The sequence below is a fragment of the Corvus cornix genome, chromosome 27 (genome assembly GCF_000738735.6).
Source record: "Corvus cornix cornix isolate S_Up_H32 chromosome 27, ASM73873v5, whole genome shotgun sequence".
In the NCBI taxonomy this organism is placed as follows: domain Eukaryota; kingdom Metazoa; phylum Chordata; class Aves; order Passeriformes; family Corvidae; genus Corvus; species Corvus cornix.
This window is the reverse complement of record NC_046355.1, coordinates 597,831-615,931: the sequence shown is the minus strand read 5'-3', so window position 1 is coordinate 615,931 and position 18,101 is coordinate 597,831. Positions and strand designations below refer to the sequence as shown.

The 18,101-nt window shown below is 57.0% G+C and overlaps 1 protein-coding gene across 1 annotated transcript; it reads left to right on the top strand.

Moving 5' to 3' along the window:
• Positions 1–949: 949 nt before the first annotated feature.
• On the top strand, positions 950–18,101 carry TNS4 (tensin 4). Its single transcript, XM_039565760.1, is given in 15 exon segments — positions 950–1,053; positions 7,131–7,744; positions 11,301–11,727; positions 11,886–12,120; positions 12,122–12,200; positions 12,203–12,280; positions 13,095–13,181; positions 13,648–13,767; positions 14,033–14,125; positions 14,401–14,478; positions 14,863–14,934; positions 15,918–16,086; positions 16,413–16,481; positions 16,696–16,722; positions 17,240–18,101. Coding segments are annotated over 14 exon segments (2,157 nt in total). The 5' UTR covers positions 950–1,053; positions 7,131–7,251; the 3' UTR covers positions 17,370–18,101.

Here is an 18,101-nt window from a genome sequence, read left to right as displayed (position 1 = left end):
GACATGGTTTTAAAAGTTGCTCCATGGCTCTGTGCCCACTGACAGTGGAAGAAACCCTTGAGCCAAAATGTACAGCAATCCAGAAGGATGCTTGGGGGTTATTTATTATCCCCTGTTCCCAATGTGGGAATGCTGAGTGCAGCAGTCAGGCCTGTCTGCTCTGGGCTGGACACTGCAAACACGTGTTAGAGACATGGTTACCTTTCAATATGTTTTTCAATCTTCTCCCTGTAAGATACCAGGGATAACAGTCCTGGGATGATGGCGTGGGCAGACCCTTGGAAAGCGACAGATGCCCTTTAACCAGACTGATGATAACGTCTTTCCCTTTGAACCAATCTCTCTCCTTAAGGCAGCACCTTTGCCACGAGGCAGTGACAGAGGACAGGCTGTCCCCTCATCTACTGCTCCTCCCAGAAATGGGTCTGTGGTGGCTGCAGCACTCAGGAGCAGCTGGTACCTCTGGAAAGAAGCAGGAGGAACTCAACTCCGATGCTCCAGCTAGAGAAGAGTCTGTGCTTGTTGTTTCCTCTTCATTTATTGTCATACCTGACAGCCGAGGTTCGGAGAGCACAGTCCCCATCAGCCCTGCCCCACCGACAGTGCCATGGCTGAGGGCTGGGCAGGGGCTGCTGCTGCCCGGGGGATGCAGGGGCAGGCACAGTCCTTGGCAGCCTTAGCACTGACTCCTCACCTGCTCCAAGGAGGTTACCTTGCTCTTCTCCAGCCGAAAGCCGTCCCTGGCTGGCAGCTCTCTGCCTCCAGCCCTGCCGTGCCGGGTGCTCTGGGGGCAGCCTGGCCCCTCGCCAGCCCTGCGCTGCCCCGGCTCCTACCCCAAACGCGGCGTCTGGGTCTTCCCTCCTGCACCACACCTGCGGGGCACGGAGGGGCGGCGAAGCTCGGCCCAGGTGGGAGGGACCGGGCTCCCGTTAAATCCAAGCTCCCAGAGAACCCGGTCCTTGCACAGACCCACCCTTGTGGTTTATGAGCTCCAGGTGCTGGAGGTGCCGCAGCGGAGCCGCGCAGGAGTGGGGACGAGCCGCTGCAGCCCAGGTACCTCCAAGTGCTGATTCCCAGGGCCATCTCTGCCTTTGCCATGCCTCTTCCAAGTCCTTTTTTTCTTCCAGTTCTCATGCTAATGCTGTGTGCAGCTCGGATCGGTTCTTCCCTTCCATTGCTACTCTTGCTGCTGCTTTGCATTTAGCTGGGGATTATTCTTGTGCCTTGGGAGGAATCTGCTGCAGGGATCTCAAATAAGCCAAGACGTGGTTGTTCCTGCCCCAGCAGTGCTGCCGGTGGGCATAGACCGAGCGGTGGTGATCCAGGGTGGGGAAGGCTGCTGGATAATGCTGGGAGCAATGGTGTGGAATTATGCATATTGCTCCAGCTAAAGTTCTGAGGTTTTCTCAGTAGTCCATGGGGTTTATGACATGAGCAATTACCTTTCTTACCCTTTTGAAGCCTACTTAAGATTTCCAGTGGTGTTTGTTGTCTGTGCATTTGTCTAAGTGCGTGTTTCCTCCACTGCCTCAAGCGAGCTCAGCTGAGGTGACGTGGCTGGGATTGTGTGTTCCAGTGCGAGTTCCAGTGTCTCCTTCCTCCCCGTGGGAGGCTGTGGTGTGAGAATTGTGGAGAGTTCAAGGCAATAAAAGTGCCACATGGGAGCAGAAGTGTCAGTGGCTGAGGCAGAGGTTTGGGGCAGAGGTGTGGGGCTCTGAGTTACTCAGGGTGTTGTGGTACCACTGAACCTTCTTAAGCCACAGACAGTCAGGGAGGTCAAAGTACTGGGAATGGGGTCGGTAACAAAAATGCTGTGTAACCAAAACCAGGTTTTGGGCCTCCATCCTTGTGTTGGAGGAGAGGGAGCATCAAGAGGCTGGCACAGAAGCTGTGCAGCCAGGGCTCCAGGTGGGAGCACTCGGATCTGGTGCTGGTGTAGGTGGATGTGTTGGGAGGAAAATGGAGTCTGAGGAGGGGAGGAAGAGAATCTAGTCCCACCTCTACTGTTTTGACACAAGGGAAGAGCTCAAAGCATGTTCTGGTGCTTCACAAGGTTTCAAGGCCTGGGTGCAGGGCTGTGCACTGCAGGGGATGTGCCCAGGCCAGCACAGGCGTTCAGGGCCCTTCTGAAACACCTGCAGTGTGCAGAGCCCCCCGTGCAGCAGCTCCCATCCTCTCCCTCCCCTTGGCACCCCTGAAACGTGGGGAAACAGCCTCTTATGCTGCAGATTCCTCTGTCTAATGCTGCCTAGTGAGTCCCACAAGGGCTGGAGGGAGATGTTCCCATGGTCTCAGAGAAGAAATATCCTGGGTGGTGTTCTGAAGAGCTTGTTAGTGTCTGTTCCTGTAACTCATCTCAAGCATTCTTAGGATTTGCTAATTTAGCCTAGTTTTAGACAGACACCCTGTTCTAAAGACACTCTTGTCCCTGAGCCTCCCATGTCAACTGCTCACCCACAGAGAGGGGAGGGAAAACTTCTCCTGGCTATGCTGGGACCTCTCTTGGAAATGGGGACCAGGCTCTGTGCTGATCTTGTACCCAGAGAAGCTCTTGCCAGGGGGGAAGGAGCTGTCCCAGGAGAGGAAAAGGCTGTAAGGCAGTGGGAGGGGGAGCTGCTGGAGCAGCGATTTCAACATTCCTAATAACCCGCCTCTTCCAAAACCCTGGAGACCCTTGCAGAAGTCTGAAATGTTGCTAAACAAGCAGCACATTGTGGGGGGGTCGCTGGGGGTGGGTGGCTCCTGCTGTGGACGCTCTCGGCTTGCACTGGAGGGTTTCTCGCTGCCCCACCAAAACATCCTGCTCTGGCACTGGTCATGCGGGTGCTGCCCTGTGCTGTGGCTCCGGGGGCTGGTCAGATACCAAGATGCTGTCTGAGATTTCATAAACGCTTCTTCTTCTTGCTGCTGAGATTCCTAATTGCTCGTGTCTGAGCGAGGGAGGAGGCTCTGACAGACACCCCTTCTCCCCCGGTGTGGGAGGGCAGCCCCTCCTCGGGCACCAGGTGCTGGAACGCCCCGGAGCTGGGGTATATTAATATCTGCCATGTGATACCGGGGCTCTCCCTGCTCTGCAGGGAAAACACAGCATAACCATGGGAACTTTTTTCCTCAACCCCCTCAGCACGCCCCTCTAATCCAGGCAAGTCGCCTGCAGCCCTCGCAGTGATTAAACTGTGTGCAACGAGCTCTGGAAACCCTGGGTGTCCCAGCAGTTCCCTCTGCCCTTCCTGGCGAGGGGATGTGTAACAGGCTTGTCATCGGGAGGCTCCCAGGGCTCACGTTGCAGGGAAAAACAACCAGACTTGGCAGCTGGCTGAGCTGTTTTGGGGTCTGCGCAGACAGGGAGCGAGGCTGTGTCCCGGCTCGTATGTCTGAGCTCCAAATAACCGCGCTGGGACACCCAGCGTGCAGCTGCCGGCGGTGCTGCGGGGCAGCGCTGCCAGCTCTGCCCTTACCCTGCCCGAGCTGGTGCCAGCGCAGGGGCTGGGGGATCCCCCCGGGCTCCCTGAACTCGCGCAGAAGAAGCAGGAGGGACTTTGCTCCGTGTGGATCCCCGGGCTCGGCCCATGTGGCGCCGCGGGGCTGAGCCGTGCCCGGCGGGTTTGGGAAGGGCGGGCGGTTATCGAGGAGCCGGGGTGTGACGGCACAGCCCTGGCTCCAGGGCACCCGGCTTCTCCCAGCCGCGCCCAGGAGCGCCCTGCAGCCCTCCAAACTCAGCACCCACTTCCTGCCCCACGTGGGTGCTCCAGTCCCGACACCCCGAGCCCAGCTCCTTCTCCTGTCAGGGGGAGCTGCCTGCCAAGCTGGGCTGGAGCAGAACTGGGGCTACCGGGCTGAGCTGCAGCTCCAGCCCCACAAGCTGGGTCTCCTGGTACAGCAGGCAACTCCCTCACTGAGGACATTTCTAAGAGTGTCCATCTGCATCTGAAATCTTTGACTTGTCCCCTTCAGCTTAGGGAGAGTCGTGTTCCACAGTCTGCTTCCAGTAGCAGAAACGCTGTAATTTCCAGTCTGGGTGTGTTTGTGCCATCTTATTTCCATTCTTTCTGTGCTAGCCTTGACTTAGCTGAGACAACAGAGCTCCTTCCCCGGAATTTCCGTACAGCCAGCAGATCTCCCAGCCAAGGCTGAACCAGCCTGTCCAGGCATGGCTGCAGTGCTGGGGTTCCTTCTGCCAGGGCTGCCCTGATTCTGTCACAGAGCTCACTCTGCTGCTGCCACGGAGCCCAGGGCATTGCCCATGGCACGGTGGGGATGTGTGTGACACAGGCTCCTACCTGTGCTCATGCCTGGCTTCTCTCCCTGGCCAGAGGGGCACACCCAGACCCTGCCCAGCCCTCACTGGGCCTGTGCATGGGGACACTGCCATTCTCAGTGGCTCTTGGAAGTCCTGGTGTCTGTGGGCAGCATTTGCCCATCCCACGGCTGTGCCATGCTGGTGGCCAGCAGCCACCCTGTGATTCCCCTCCTTCACCTCAGCCCTTCTCCTTTGCTCCTCCAAGCAGAAGAGCCCTCAGCCGTGGCTCAAAACTCCTGTGAGGAGCCTGGGAGACCTTTCACTTCAACCCAGAGAAGGGAAGGGAGGAGAAATGAGGTTTGGAGGCTAATTCTGGCAGCATCACACATGAGAAAGATCAAAAACTCAGGGCAGGAGTACAAGAAAGGAGGGAAGCTGTTGCGTGCATGCTCCTGGAAGCCCCGACAGCCCTGGTTCATGCATCCTGCACGTTATTTCTGTACCTACTTAAATTAAAACCAGCCTTGTCTTGCGGATGCTGACTGGAGCCAGGCAGTTCTTCTCCCCAGGGGAGAATCCAATTTTCACTCCATCTCGCTTGTGTTTTTGACCTGGAATGACTCTTCTTTTTATATTTAACAAATGCTCCCTCCGAGCCTTGTACCGCACTGCACTTCTCATGCAGAGCCAGTGGTGTTGTGGCACACGGTGCCCCAAGGCAGGAGACCTTGGGTGGTTTCCCAAGGTGGGCATCTCCTGACCTGGGCTCTGACCACCCTGCAGCAGAGCCGTGCTGTGACCCGACTGGAGGTGACAAGCACTTCGTGGGCAGAGCTCTGGCATGGCCAGCCCAGCTGCTGTGGGAAAGGGGGGCTGGGTCTCAGCCTGCTCCTGTACCCACTGTGCCCTGGGGCTGGGGTCTGGAAATGCCAAGGAAGAGCCGCGTGCTGGCCATGGCACAGCCAGCGGGGAGGGCACCGTGGGCTGTGGCACTACTGCAGTCAGAGGAGGGGCCCCACTACCTGCAGCCCCACACCCACCTGCCCCCCAGTTTCTGACAGATCCCTTCACAGCTGGGTCTCCACAGGGATAACCAGCTCCAGACTCAGTCCATCTGCCCTGGGAACTGGAGCAGACCTGGCTCCAACAGCATAGCCCCAAATTCCCAGAGGTTCCCACCTCTAGGATTAATTAGCAGCAATTCAGAGGTGCCTTGGACCTGTCTAATCCAGGCTCCTGAGGTGCTTCCCTTCCTGCAGCACAGCCCTGCTCCCAAGACATTCCTATGCCAGTCCTGTAACTAAAACCTGTCAGAGACTCAGGATACACCGCGGGGGCCGGGCTGGGAGGAAGGTAAATGGGGCTGAGGTATTTATTCACTCCTGCAGCCCTCCGGGCTCTCGGAAGCCCCGGAGAGGGCTTTACTTGCCGTGACTCGCCTGGGGCCGGGTGCTGACAGCAGCAGCAGCAGCAGACAGCAGCGATGTTTTGCTTCTAATTCCCTACGCTTCATGAGCCCGGGGTATCCCGGGTGTCTCTCTAGCAAGATGTGGGGCTTCTCCAGGGTTACGTAACTCATCCAGGACACAGCTGCCCTATTTTGAGCCACCCTCCGTACCTGCTCTCAACACCTGGCAGGGCAATTAGTCACCGATTACAGACAGTGACTCAGGGCACCAGCCCAGCTCCTTCCCGCGCCCACGGGGCTGAGGGACTGGCTGCCTCGGAGCAACGTGTCTCGTTCCTAATCCTGTGACTCCATCGTTAATCAGCCCAGGATAAGAGAGTAAATAAGTCCAGCATTGGAGACTGGTGCCGGACAGGACAAATATTTTATGAAGTGTGCCCCTCTGTTTGTGAGTGCCACGCACCAAATCCACGGATGTGGAGAGGGAGCCCTGAGCTGTGGGATTAACTCCTGCCAGCAAACCTTTGACTCTGGATCTCTGGATACCCCGTGGTGCCCACCAGCGATGCCCTCCCCAGGGACCAGAGAGGACGGTGTGGTGCTGACACAGGGAATGTGCTGGATGTCCCCCACACGGAGATGCCGGGCTTGGCTGCCACAGTGGGTGTAGAGGGGGACGGGGTTGTTGTCCTCATCCCAAGCCAAAGCAGTGAGGGTCCCTCTGAGTTCGGTGCCAGCGCACTGCTGAGGGACAGCTCCTGCCAAGCAGGAGGGGAGCAGCAGCTGGGGGAACCCCATTTGATTGCTGATGCAGCAGGACAACTTCCCCACCTCCAAACAGCGTTCCAAAGCCCTTTTTCCCAGACCCCAGAGGGAAGCTGACTTCATTCCATAGGGGCTTATAATGGGGAATAAAAAAATACTTTCCTCCTAAAGCGAAGCCAGGGAGTATTCAAAATGTATCTGCAGTCAGATTCCTCGAGCAGCACCATGACTGAGGCTACAGCCACGTCCGCAGGCTTCCAGACTTGTGTTGTACCAGGAAAATAAAATCCTGGATTAGCTGTACACCCACTTGCAGCACACTGCCCTGGCAGGCAGCTCCGGCTCTCTGCCCCGCAGGGCTCCAGGCTTGCTGGCTGCCCTTGGATGGCTCCTGAGGGTCAGGGTCCCATGGGAAGTCTGTTAGAGCCTTCATTTCATTCTTAATCCAGAAAATTAGCAAATAAAAGCAGGATTCTGTTTTAGGCCTTTGAATCCTGAAAAGCTGCTCCCAATGAGTCTTTCATGTGCTTGCCCAGCTGCTGCTGTGGCACCAGGAGCAGAGGCTGGAGGGGGTGGAAAAGCAGGACAGGGTGACTTGTTTTCATATGAGCTGAATTCCAGCTTTCACTCCAAATCCCCGTTTTTATAGACTTTTCCGCTGAAGTCTGCTCCTGCCCGGGGCATGCCTGTGTAACCGCTCCTCTCTGCATTCCTCAGATTCTTATTCCGCTGGAGACTGGATTGAAGACGGGGTCTAAGCTCCCTCGTGGAGGAAGAGGGTGAGGAGAAGGAGGAGGTTTCCCTTGGCCTCTAAGCTGTGAAACCGGAAAACCAAACCATGTCACAGGTCATAGAATCCCACGTGTTGCGTGTTGGACAGACTGTGTGTATTTCCTCACCGGAGGAAAGCAAGAGCCTGCACCCAGCAGGGTATCCAGGCAAGTACGTCTACTACTCCACGGAGGCCTGGACTGACCCCCCCTCCATGGTGCACCCCAAGGCTCGCCTGCTCCCCGGCGGGAGAGCGTACGGAACCCAGCCCGTGTCGGAGCATGTGGCTGCTCACATGCAGGGGAAGGGGCAGCAGAATTCCTCCTTGGAGAGACCCCCTGCCCCGTGCCAGCCAAAGGAGGAGGAGAACACCAGCATGGATCTTGAGGCTCAGCCGATGTCTCCGTCCCTGGACATAACCATAGAGACTCTCAACCAGATGATCCTAGAAATCGACCCGACCTTCCAGCCGCTGCCATGCAGGCCGGTGAAGGATGCAGCCCAGCCTGCTGCTCAGGGGGACACTGCAGCCACCAAGAAGCAGGACCCGGAGGCAATAGGTGAGGCAAAGGCAGCGCTCGGGCTGTGGAGCCAGCGAGGCTCCCGTGAAAACCCTCTGCCAGAGCCTGGGGCAGAGGGGTCGGGCACACACCTGCCCCCTGGACCCACACAAGGTCCTGGGGAGGCTGGAAATGGGCATCAGGGACATTCCTCACTGTCCCCAGTGGGATCAGCGTGGGGAACTGTTTCCTGACATCACGGTTCCACGTGAAGGAGCAGGACAGGCTGCGTATCGAAGCTCTGCCTAACTCTGGTGCTTCCATGGCCCTGTTCTGATCACTGTTAACATGTCTCCTGTCCAGCCAGCTCAAAGAGATCCAGATGGGAACAGGGAAAACAGCCTTTAGTTCTACCTGATATTCGTTTCCCTGTGTTTGGAGAAAATAATTCTCATTACAAATGGGACTTGCAGCTCTTGGAAAACTTCTAATCCTAGTTGTCATGACCAGTGACTGGCCCTGGGCTCTGGGTGCCATGTGAGCACCCTGCTCCCCTCAAGCGCAGCAGAGCCTTTCCCATGGTCACACTTGACCTGTGGGAACACATGGATTTGCAGCCAGATTTCCAGAGCCCTGGGCTAAGGTATCAAGTGTTGCACAACCATCTCATTTAAGTGTTCCCAATTCTTTCGCCAGGGAAATTCTTTTTCCAGGGCTTGTGCACTCCTCGGGCAGCATACCTGGCATAGGCAAGGCACCAGCAGCACATACCAGCCCTGTCTCTGCTCACGAGTGCCTTACGTGAACCCTTGTGCAACTCTTCCCTGTCATCTCTGCAATCCAAGCTCTGATCTGGCAGCTGCTCCTGATCCAAGTATTCCTGCATGGGCTCTTCTGCTTGTTTAGGTGTTCAGTACCCTGTGCACAGGGCAGCCCCAGCACAAGGGGAGCTGGCACTGACAGGACAGGTCTAGGGTGGTTCAGGTGCCTCAAGTCTCACTGCTTCCCAAAAGCCCTATTGCCCGTCCCTGTCTTTACACACGGAAATACCTTGGCACTCTGTCCCCAGGCCTCTTTCCAGGAAGGTCAAATGTGAGGATGTTAAAGGCAAGAAAAAAATTCATTTCTCCCTGAGTCCACATGCAAACATGAGGATGGCAGGGCTGGGGAAGGACGAGGTGGGTGTGAGGGTCCTGGCCTGCAGCAGGGCAGCAGCGCTGCAGGAACCAGGCAGTTCCAGAGCAGACAGTGTCTCTGCTTCCCGCCGGGGTGGACAGGGTGGCCTTGCAGATAAAATGCTGTGACAAAGTGCAGATTCAGCTCAGGCTGCTCAGTACCTGACCCATTCCACTGCCCCCCTTCAGGCATCGCTCAGGGGCTGGAGCCCCAAGCAGCTCCACAGGTAACGTGCTAGTGGTTTGGAGAGTCTGGCTCCAAGTGTGGAACTGAACTTCTGGAAAGCTGGCCACGAATTCAGTGGGAAAAGCCTCACTTCAGCTTTCATTTTCTTTTCTTAGCTCTTGGTTTTTACACAAACTTCCTCCCACAGTGCAGCGTCCCTGTTCACTCACTTCCTCCTGCTCCAGCCCTGCAACCTGTGCCCTGATGTGAGGGTGGCAGGGACTGATGGTGCCCAGAGAGGCGAGAGGGGCCTGTTCTTGTCTTGTCTGGGGAAGACCATGAGGAAGCTTTAAACATGGCACTCAGTCCTGATGGGTCCCTTCCAACTCAGCATATTCTATGATTTTATGAAATGCTGCAGCAACAGGAGACCTGTTCCTGAGAGTCACAGTTCCCTCTGGATCCTGCTCATTCCTAGAGGAGAGGAGAAAGGAGTTCTCGGATCTCAGCTTGCGTGACATCTGGGCTCCGTGACTGCGGCACTTTTGCCACTCCTTGGTGCTGGAAAACTTGCCAAGGTCTTGAGCAAATATTTGAGGTTTAACCACAGGTGATAAGAGGAGCAAAGGCAGAGAAGTAGGAGGTAAAAGGCCTCATGAGCCCGGTACACAGATGCTTGTCAGTTCTTTAAAGGAAAATTAAAATCCCCGTTTCTTTCTCCTTTTGAGGAGACATTGACAAAAGCATCCGGCCAGGAGCTCGCTGCACTGATACCAGGACACGTGGCCGTGGAGCCACTCCGAGGCCAGGCACTGGAGGAGCTGCTGGTGGGAAGGCTCTGGCTCTGTCCTGCCATGGTCCAGCTGCATCCCCACTGGGCACCAGCCCTCCTGGCTCACCCAGCGCCTCCCTGGTGCTCATGGCTGGCCATGTTTATCCAATCCCTTGTTGGATTGGCACAGAGAAGGGGCTCAGGGAGTAACTTCTGTACAGACCCGTGCTTTTCCTGCTCATCCAGCTCCGTGCCCCAGAGCTCTGGCTGTTCCTTGCAGTAGCCAGGGCCAGCAGCTCCCACACAGCAGGTCCGTCAGGACCTGTCACACCCTGGCCAGGGAGCTCAGGGCTGTCAGAGCAGTTTGTCTTTGCTGCAGCAAAAAGGATTTTCCCTCTCCAAGAAACACCTTTGAGAAAAGGAACTTTCCTGAACTCCATGGCAGGGCAAGAACCAGGCACTGAAAGCAAAGCTGGGCACGTCCAGGCTGGAAGGGAGGTGCACACCTCTGGCACTGGAGTGATTAACCACCGGAGCAGCTTCTCTGGGATGTGATGAATCTGCCGTCACTGCAAGTGCTCCAGTCGAGTCTGTCTCTTGCTAAAAGGCCTCTTCCAGCTCAGCCAGAAATGCTGGCTTAGTCCAAGGAAGCCAGGACCTGACATGCATCAGGCACCCCTGGTCCTGCCCATGAGGTTCCACTGAGGGTCTTGGACAAGAGATGCTCTGTCAGGTATGTTCCCCTGTCACTAATGGCACGTGGAGGGGCTGGAGATGCCTGGCTCTGAGCACGAATGGAAGAGAAGAAAGAATCCCACAGTAGGACACAGGCACAGAAACTGCCTTGGAAGTTACTTCTCCAGAGAGATTTGTGCAGGGTGGGAGAAAGGAGGAGGGAGCAGCCAGCCCCTGCCCAGGTCTGTGCTTGCTGCCAGCATGGCTGGTCCTGTAGTGGACACCAAGAGTGTTGTAACTGCCCCTGTACCACGTGGATTTCCTCTGCCTCACTGCCACAGTGTGGACGGAAGTCCAGCTGCACCTGGGGCTGGGTGACATCCCCCTGCTCCTCTGCCCAGTCCCCTCCCAGGGTGTGCAGGGCCACCCTCTGAACCTGACATCATCCCAGGGGGAGCAGCCAGATGTTTTTCTCTTGAGTCGAGTACAAACAGAGCAGCTGCTGGAGGGAACACCCGCCTCTAGCTGCAGGTCTCGGCAGGTCCTGGCTGGGTAATGCTGGCGAGGGGGGTCTGAGCAGCCAGACATGACCGCACGTAACCCCCTTCCCTGGGAGCCTGCCAGCACTGGGGGAGTCACTGCATCTTGGGATCCGTGAGGAATCAGCCCTCACAGGGTCTCAACAAAGAGTAGTGCTGGACCCCCAGCCCTGCAGAGCGGGAGCCATAATTCACAGCAGGAAGAACAGACACGGGTTCCTCACGGAGCTTTGCTAGGGAACCCAGCTTGCACACCAGATCCTTCATGACCTCCTCTCTCTCCCTGCAGACATCAAGTACATAGAGCTGACACCAGGCAGAGCCACAGGGCCCGACGTGCCACAGGGCTCCCCCAGCCCTTCGGGCACTCCCTTCTCCAGGTCCCCACAGACCAACAGCTTCCTGCCCCAAAAAGGGGCACTCGGAGGCAAATACAGCACCAGTGACAGCGTGGTTTTCTCAAGCCCACCCGGACCCTCGAGCCCCCAGTCGGCAGCCCTGAGCTGTAGCAAAGCACCTGAGAGCACCAGCGCGCCCCAGCAGTGCCTGGCAGGACACACGGACACCATCTCCTACAGCCTCGGGGCCCTCGGCACCTCCCCAGGCGCTGACAATCTGCTGAAGCCCGTGCACGTGTTGAGGGGCCGGCAGAGGGGCAGCTGGGTGTCCCAGCTCTCCACGAGCCCTGGCTCTGACACCAGCTACATCCTGGGCAGGTAAATGCCACCTGTGCCTGGTGGAAGGGGCACAGGGCAGTAACTCAAGTCCCTCATTCCTTGGCTGGGAGGTGATGCCCTGCAGGGCTGGTGCAGTTGCTGGGGTGGTCTCTGTGTATGAACAACCCCCTGATCTCTGCTCTGTCTCCCTCCTGCAGCAGCACCCACTCGCTCCACGAGGACTCGGATGCTTCGGCCGCTGCCTGCTCGTCCCCCGGCAGCTCCCTGGGCAGCCCCTCCTCCCCTTCCTCTGGCATCGTGTCCCACTCCAGGGAAGCTCTTGGTCAGAGCCCCTCACAACCCAGGGCAGGCACCTGCCTGGTCCAGAAGGGCCAGGCCAGCAGCTGCCCCCCCTCCATCCTCACCTCCGCGGCCGACATCCCGGTGCTGCTGGGTGAACGGGTGCCTGGAACAAGGAGATGGACCCCCCCAGCTGGCCAAAGCCCCCCCCAGCTCTGCCACGCAGCCCCCCTGCTTGGCTGCAGCCCGGCCTCAAGGCTTGGTGGCCTGAACAACACATTGTCAGCACCAGCACTCAGCTGCCTCTCAGACAGTGAGTCACGGGGCAGGGCGGGGAGGAGCTGCAGACCCCAAAAGCTGCAGGGAAAGGGGGAGTGAACCCCATTTTCCCTCTGGTTTAGCTGTGGATTATAGACACAGAGGATGAGAGGTCCTTGCTGGAGCTCCTTGCTGTGTCTCCCTGTGGTCCAGGTGGTGTCCAGCTCATGGCTGGTGACCCTGGATTAGCCACAGCCTTCTGCCCACCGGTGTCCTGTGGCATGGGCTCAGCAGACAGGAATGCTCTGCTCCCTCGAAGAGATGCAGATGCACCTATTTATAGTACCTGAGAATGAGAAACATCATTGTGTCCTGTCCTGCTTGTTTGCAGACCCAGAGCGGGTTGGGAGGAGGGGTTGGGGTTCTCATTTGCTCTGAGGACACCAAAAGGTACCAGGGTTCACAAGGTCCGTCATTCAAGGGCAAACACTGGGGCTATTGTTCTCTGGAGGAGATGAGCAGAGGCAGCTCTCGGGGCAGAGGGTTTTAATTGGCACCCTTATGGGAATAGCAAGAGGGTGTGTGGGTCAGATCCTGGTGTAAATCCCATGGTCCAGTGGATTGTGCAGGGCTGGGCAGGCTGGCACTGCCAGGGGATTCCATGTGACCCTCTCTGCACTACATCACAGCCTGCCAAGAGAGATAATTACATGGAGAATGAGTTATTCTTAGGAGTGGGGAGGAAAGGATTCAAAAGGATTGAAAAACCTTCAGCACTGGCCAGACTGAGAAACGTCTTTGCGGGGCTCTGGCATCTGTGGAGGTCCTTCAGGTTCCTGCTGGCCTTGACATCTTGTGGTCTCTTGCAGGTTCCCCCAGGGCTGGGCAGCCCACCATGAAGTTTGTGATGGACACATCGAAATACTGGTTCAAGCCAAGCATCAGCAGGGACCGAGGTGAGGCAGGGAAGGCTCTGTGGGTGTGACCCCCCCTCGGGTTCTGTTCTGTCCCCAGAGTTCTCCCGTGTCCCTGGGGGGACTCAATGGGGGCAAATCAAAGCCTGCTGGGGGCTGATGGGTGTGGAGAGACCCTCTCACAGGTTGAGTGGGGCGGCTCAAAAACAAGGGCTGTGCCACGGCCCCTCTGTGTCCTCCAAGTCCAGCAAAACTTCTCCTGACTGTCACACATCGTGGCCTGGGCAGGGGCTGAGTGTCCTGGGGAGTGCAGGGATCCATGGGACCAAGCCGGGGCCCTGCAGGGACGCTGCAGTTGGTGCCACACAAGGGATGTGCTTGTCCTTGGCACACGCTCCAGAGCTTTTCCTGCTGCTGCCAAGGAGAGACTCCCTGCAGAGCACCAGGGCACAGCGTGGGGAGACCCCACCTGTTGTGTTTGGCTGAGCCCCTCCCTGTGCCCTGACAGCAATCCAGCTGCTGAGGGACAAGGAGCCAGGCGCGTTCCTCGTGCGGGACAGCACCTCGTACCGGGGCTCCTTCGGACTGGCCATGAAGGTTCCTGGCTCTCCATCTGGCAGCCAGACAGGTATGGGGGGCAAACGGGGGGGCTGCTTCAAGGGTTTAACTGAAATTACTCAAACTAAAGCCAGATGAGAAGCTGCAGGACTCTGGCGTGTGGGAGATGCTGGCAGCGAGTCTGTGGGTGCCCATTCCACCTCTCACAGGAGCTGGCAGTGCAATGGCAGCACAGAGCAGCTCCTGTGATGCCCTGCGACAGGACTCTGGGGTGGGCAGGGGTGACACAGTGGCACTGGGGCCGATGCTGACACTGATTATGGTCCCTCTTGCAGGTGAGGAGAGCAGTGACCTCATCCGGCACTTCCTAATCGAGTCCTCCACCAAAGGGGTTCACCTGAAAGGTGCCAGCGAAGAGCTGTATTTTGGTAAGGACGGTGCTGTTGCCCACAGCAGCCCTGGCAGCCCCAGGAGCTGTTTCCAAAGCCCCTGGAAGCACCAGGCAGGACCAGGTGAATGTGTTGCACACCTGCCAGCACAGGAACCCCCCAGCCCCTGGTCCTGCCCATGCTTCCCTGACAGTGGGACCATGGCAGTGGCTCCAAAGCAGGAGCATGAGCTCCCTGGGACACTTGCAGGGTGGAGATGGGGGCGGGGGGGGTTCAGGCAGCAGCACCCTCCTTACTCACGGTTCTTATTGCAGGGAGCCTCTCTGCCTTCGTCTACCAGCACTCCATCACCCCGCTGGCGCTGCCCTGCAAGCTCAGCATCCCCACCCGAGGTAAGTGATGGGACAGGAGGGATGCTCCGAGCGCCCGGCACGGTCCTGCTGTGGGGAGGGGACTGAGCCCCCCAGGGGCCTGCGAGGAGCTGCTCCCCTGGCTGCAGGTGGAGCAGGGACCTGCAGAGCTGACCTGGGGATGGGACAGCAGTGACTCCCTTCTGCTGGGGATGGAGAGAGGGCAAAGGAAGTAGGAGTGGGAGATCAGAGGTGAATAGAGCCAGAACAGGGAAATGGAGGACAATTAAGTTAATTACTGCTCTAAACCCCTGCAATTAGAGCGGTCCTGGGCCTTTGAGCCTCTTGTGAGATAAGGAACAGCCAAAGAGGTGACCAGCACAGCCTGGCTTGTGGCATCACTGCTCCTGCTTGTCCTTTGTGCAGATCTCGCTGATGGAGAGGACAGCCCTGACTACGCTCCCGAATCTGCTCTGTCCCTGGCCAGGAAAACTGCAGGTGAGGACAGGAGCCGGCTGCTGGCCCTGGGGACAGCCCAGCTGGCAAGAGCTGGAGCCCTGGGCACACCATGACAGCAGCAGCTCACTCCTGTGCAGTGGTGGGCACTGGTGTGACATCCCCCTCCAGCTTCCCTGTGGAGCTGGAGATATCTGCAGGATTTCTGCAGATTTTTCCCTGCAAGGGAACCTGATATTTTTAAGGAAAGAAGACTTTGGGTCCTCAAGATGCTTGAAAACACAGTTCTTGAGGCCATGAGGCTGATGAAAGACCCCCAGTTTCCACAGTTTTAAACATTTCTTGAGTTTTAAGCCTCTTTCCTGATGGGCTTCAATGGGGGTGGAACAGCTGGAGCTTTAGGAGAGTGATGGGCAGGCAGGGGCTGGTTAAATTGCTGAGGGACCTTATGGGGCACACGTGGCAATGACAGAGCAGGATGGGGAAGGGTCTGTGCACCTCAGCCCGGGTGGGCTCCAGGTGAGGGCAAAGAATGAAAGGCAGGAGACCACATGGACGGGTCACAACGCAGGCTGGGGAGCTGAGGACTGCTTTGTTTTGCTGGAAACTCTGAGAAATCAGTTGGCAAGTTGGAAAGTTTAGTTTGACCCAGAACAGCCCTTTAAACAGCTCAATCAGCCTGAAATGTCATGTTTTAGGTTGGCCTTCAGCCCTTCATTGGCTTGGGGTATTTCTGCTTTTCATTAAAGGAAATATGTAATAAACAGAAAAAAAAACCCCAGCAAATGTGACATTTAGAAATGGGAAATTAAATACTTTGACTTTTACAACAATTAGTGCAAAGAATTAAAGTAAACCAAACTAAATTAGCGAAGAATTTCTGAGTCACCAAATCTTTTAATTTTCGTCAAAACAAACCTGACCCGGGTCCGTGTGAAGGATCTGCAGGATGACCCCTGGGACCCAGCCCTGGGTCTGGCCCATGTCACATCCATGCTGAGCCGGGCCCTGTGCTGTCCTTGCAGTGTGCAACGTCCTGTACCTCAACTCGGTGAACGTGGAGACGCTGACGGGAGCCCCAGCCATCCTGAAAGGCATCTCCTGCACCTTGGAGCTGGAGACGCTGCCCACTCCCACCCTGGTGCACTTCAGGGTGACGGAGCAGGGCGTCACGCTGACCGACGTCCAGAGGAAGTAAGAGCCCAGGATGGACCAAGGGGGTGGCCCAGGGGGGCTCATGGAGAGGCAGCTCCCTCCTCGCCTCCCAGCCTCAGGAAAACCTGCCCTGGTTGGACAAGCCCATGTCAGGATGCAGGGATGGACTTGACCCCTTGTTACACATGGTGCTGTGTGTGATGGCGTCACAGGGGTGGGATGCAGGAACCAGCTGCACCCAGGGTTGGGATTTTGGGGTGCTTTGAGACCCTCATTCCCCCCCAAGCACAACAAGGCTTGGATTTGCAAATTTGTGTCCTTGCCCAGGCCCTTCCCTTTCCTAACAATTCCCTCTCCTCTTCCAGGGTGTTTTTCAGGCGACACTACCCCTTGGCTGCCATCAGGTTCTGTGGGATGGACCCTGAGAACAGAAAGTAAGTTTTGGCCAGCTGTGCCTGTTGGAGCCACCTGCTGTGCTCCCTTCCCTGTGCTTCCCAATGCTTCTGCACCACTTCAAATCCCAAATCCCATAAAACTGCCCTGGGCGCACCGTGCTGGGGTGGATCTAAACATAACCCTTGGCTTTGCAGCTGATGGAATGAGTTAAACATCAGCCTTTGAGCAACTCCAATTCTGTTCTTCCCCCAGGTGGCAGAAGTACTGCAAGTCCTCCAGGTAAGAGCAGGGACCTCCCGCATGGAGTGGGGGGCTGGAATCCCGGGGAATGATGCTGCTTTGGAAAGTGGCTGCATTGCAGAACAGCAAAGAATCAGCTTAAAAATGAGGATAGAAGTTACCATGGTGGCAGGATGAGACGTGGGACTGATGGGTGAAGTGTTAGGGGGGGTTTGCTCTGTAGGTTTGGATGAGAGGTTTGGCTGAGCCCAGTTCTCCACATCACCTCGTGCAGAACCCCCCATCCAAATCCCACAGCCTTCCCAGAGACTTGTGCTGGGCTCAGGAAGTGAGTTTATATCTGGCTCTACCTTGTGCTCAAGAATCTTTTCACAGCTGGGGAAGCCTTGCCAAAAACGCTCCTCCCGGCTGCTTGGCTTCCAAGGAAACGTGATTGGGGAGCGGGCCAAGGTGGAATTGCTGGAACTGGGATTTGGCTTTGTGGCTGGGGCTGGTTTCAGCCCATTCCTTCAGATTCCTGGATGCAAACTGAATAAGCCTCTCTCCTTTCTCAAAGAATCTTCGGGTTCGTGGCCAAAAGCCAGACAGACTCGGAGAACCTCTGTCACCTGTTCGCAGAGTACGACACCGTGCAGCCAGTGTCCCTCGTCATCGACCTGCTCCGCCAGCTCCTGCCCAGCCCATAGGGACAGAACCCCAGGATGCTCAGGGCCAGCAGCTGCCCACACACTGCTGAGCTTCTCCTGCCCCCCTTCTCCTGCTTCTGGGTTGCATTTTGGCAACAGCACGTATTTAGACTTTTTTGTTATGCACCATCCACATCAGGAGTCTCAGCTAAAGACTTTCAGCTCTGGTGGGAAGAGATGCTCCTCTGAGCCTCTCCGTGGGGCACTGGCTGCCCAGGGGAAGGGACAAGAGCTGCCCAGACAAGATGAGAGCTGTGCTCTGTATGGAACTGTTGTCCTTCAGCTGGACCATCTGCTCTGAAGGACCCCAGTGCTCTGGCTGGGGTTCCTACCAGACATGGGGTTCCCTGTTCTTGGGGTGTCCAGGCTTAGGGAGGTCATGGAGCTAAGCTGAGCTGAGCTGAGCTCCCATCATCGGGGACTCAGCCCTGACCCCCCCCAGTGCTGTGGCAGGAGAGGTCTGGGGCAGGCAAGGGGGAGGAATCACTCCCTGAGCAGCACAAAGAGGCAGCTTTGCAAATCAAAGTGTATAAAATCACTAAGTCCTGCTGGAAACCCGCTTCCCTCAAGGAGCAAGCAGCATCCACAGGGAGGAATGACAGAGCAGCGCATTTTTCCTAGTGCTGGGAAATTCTCCTGCCCTTTTACGCAGAGCGGGGTTGCGGGCAGGCTCAATCTCCCAGCATTGCGGAGAGCTGGGAAATAAATGGTGACATTTTCATGACAGTGAAA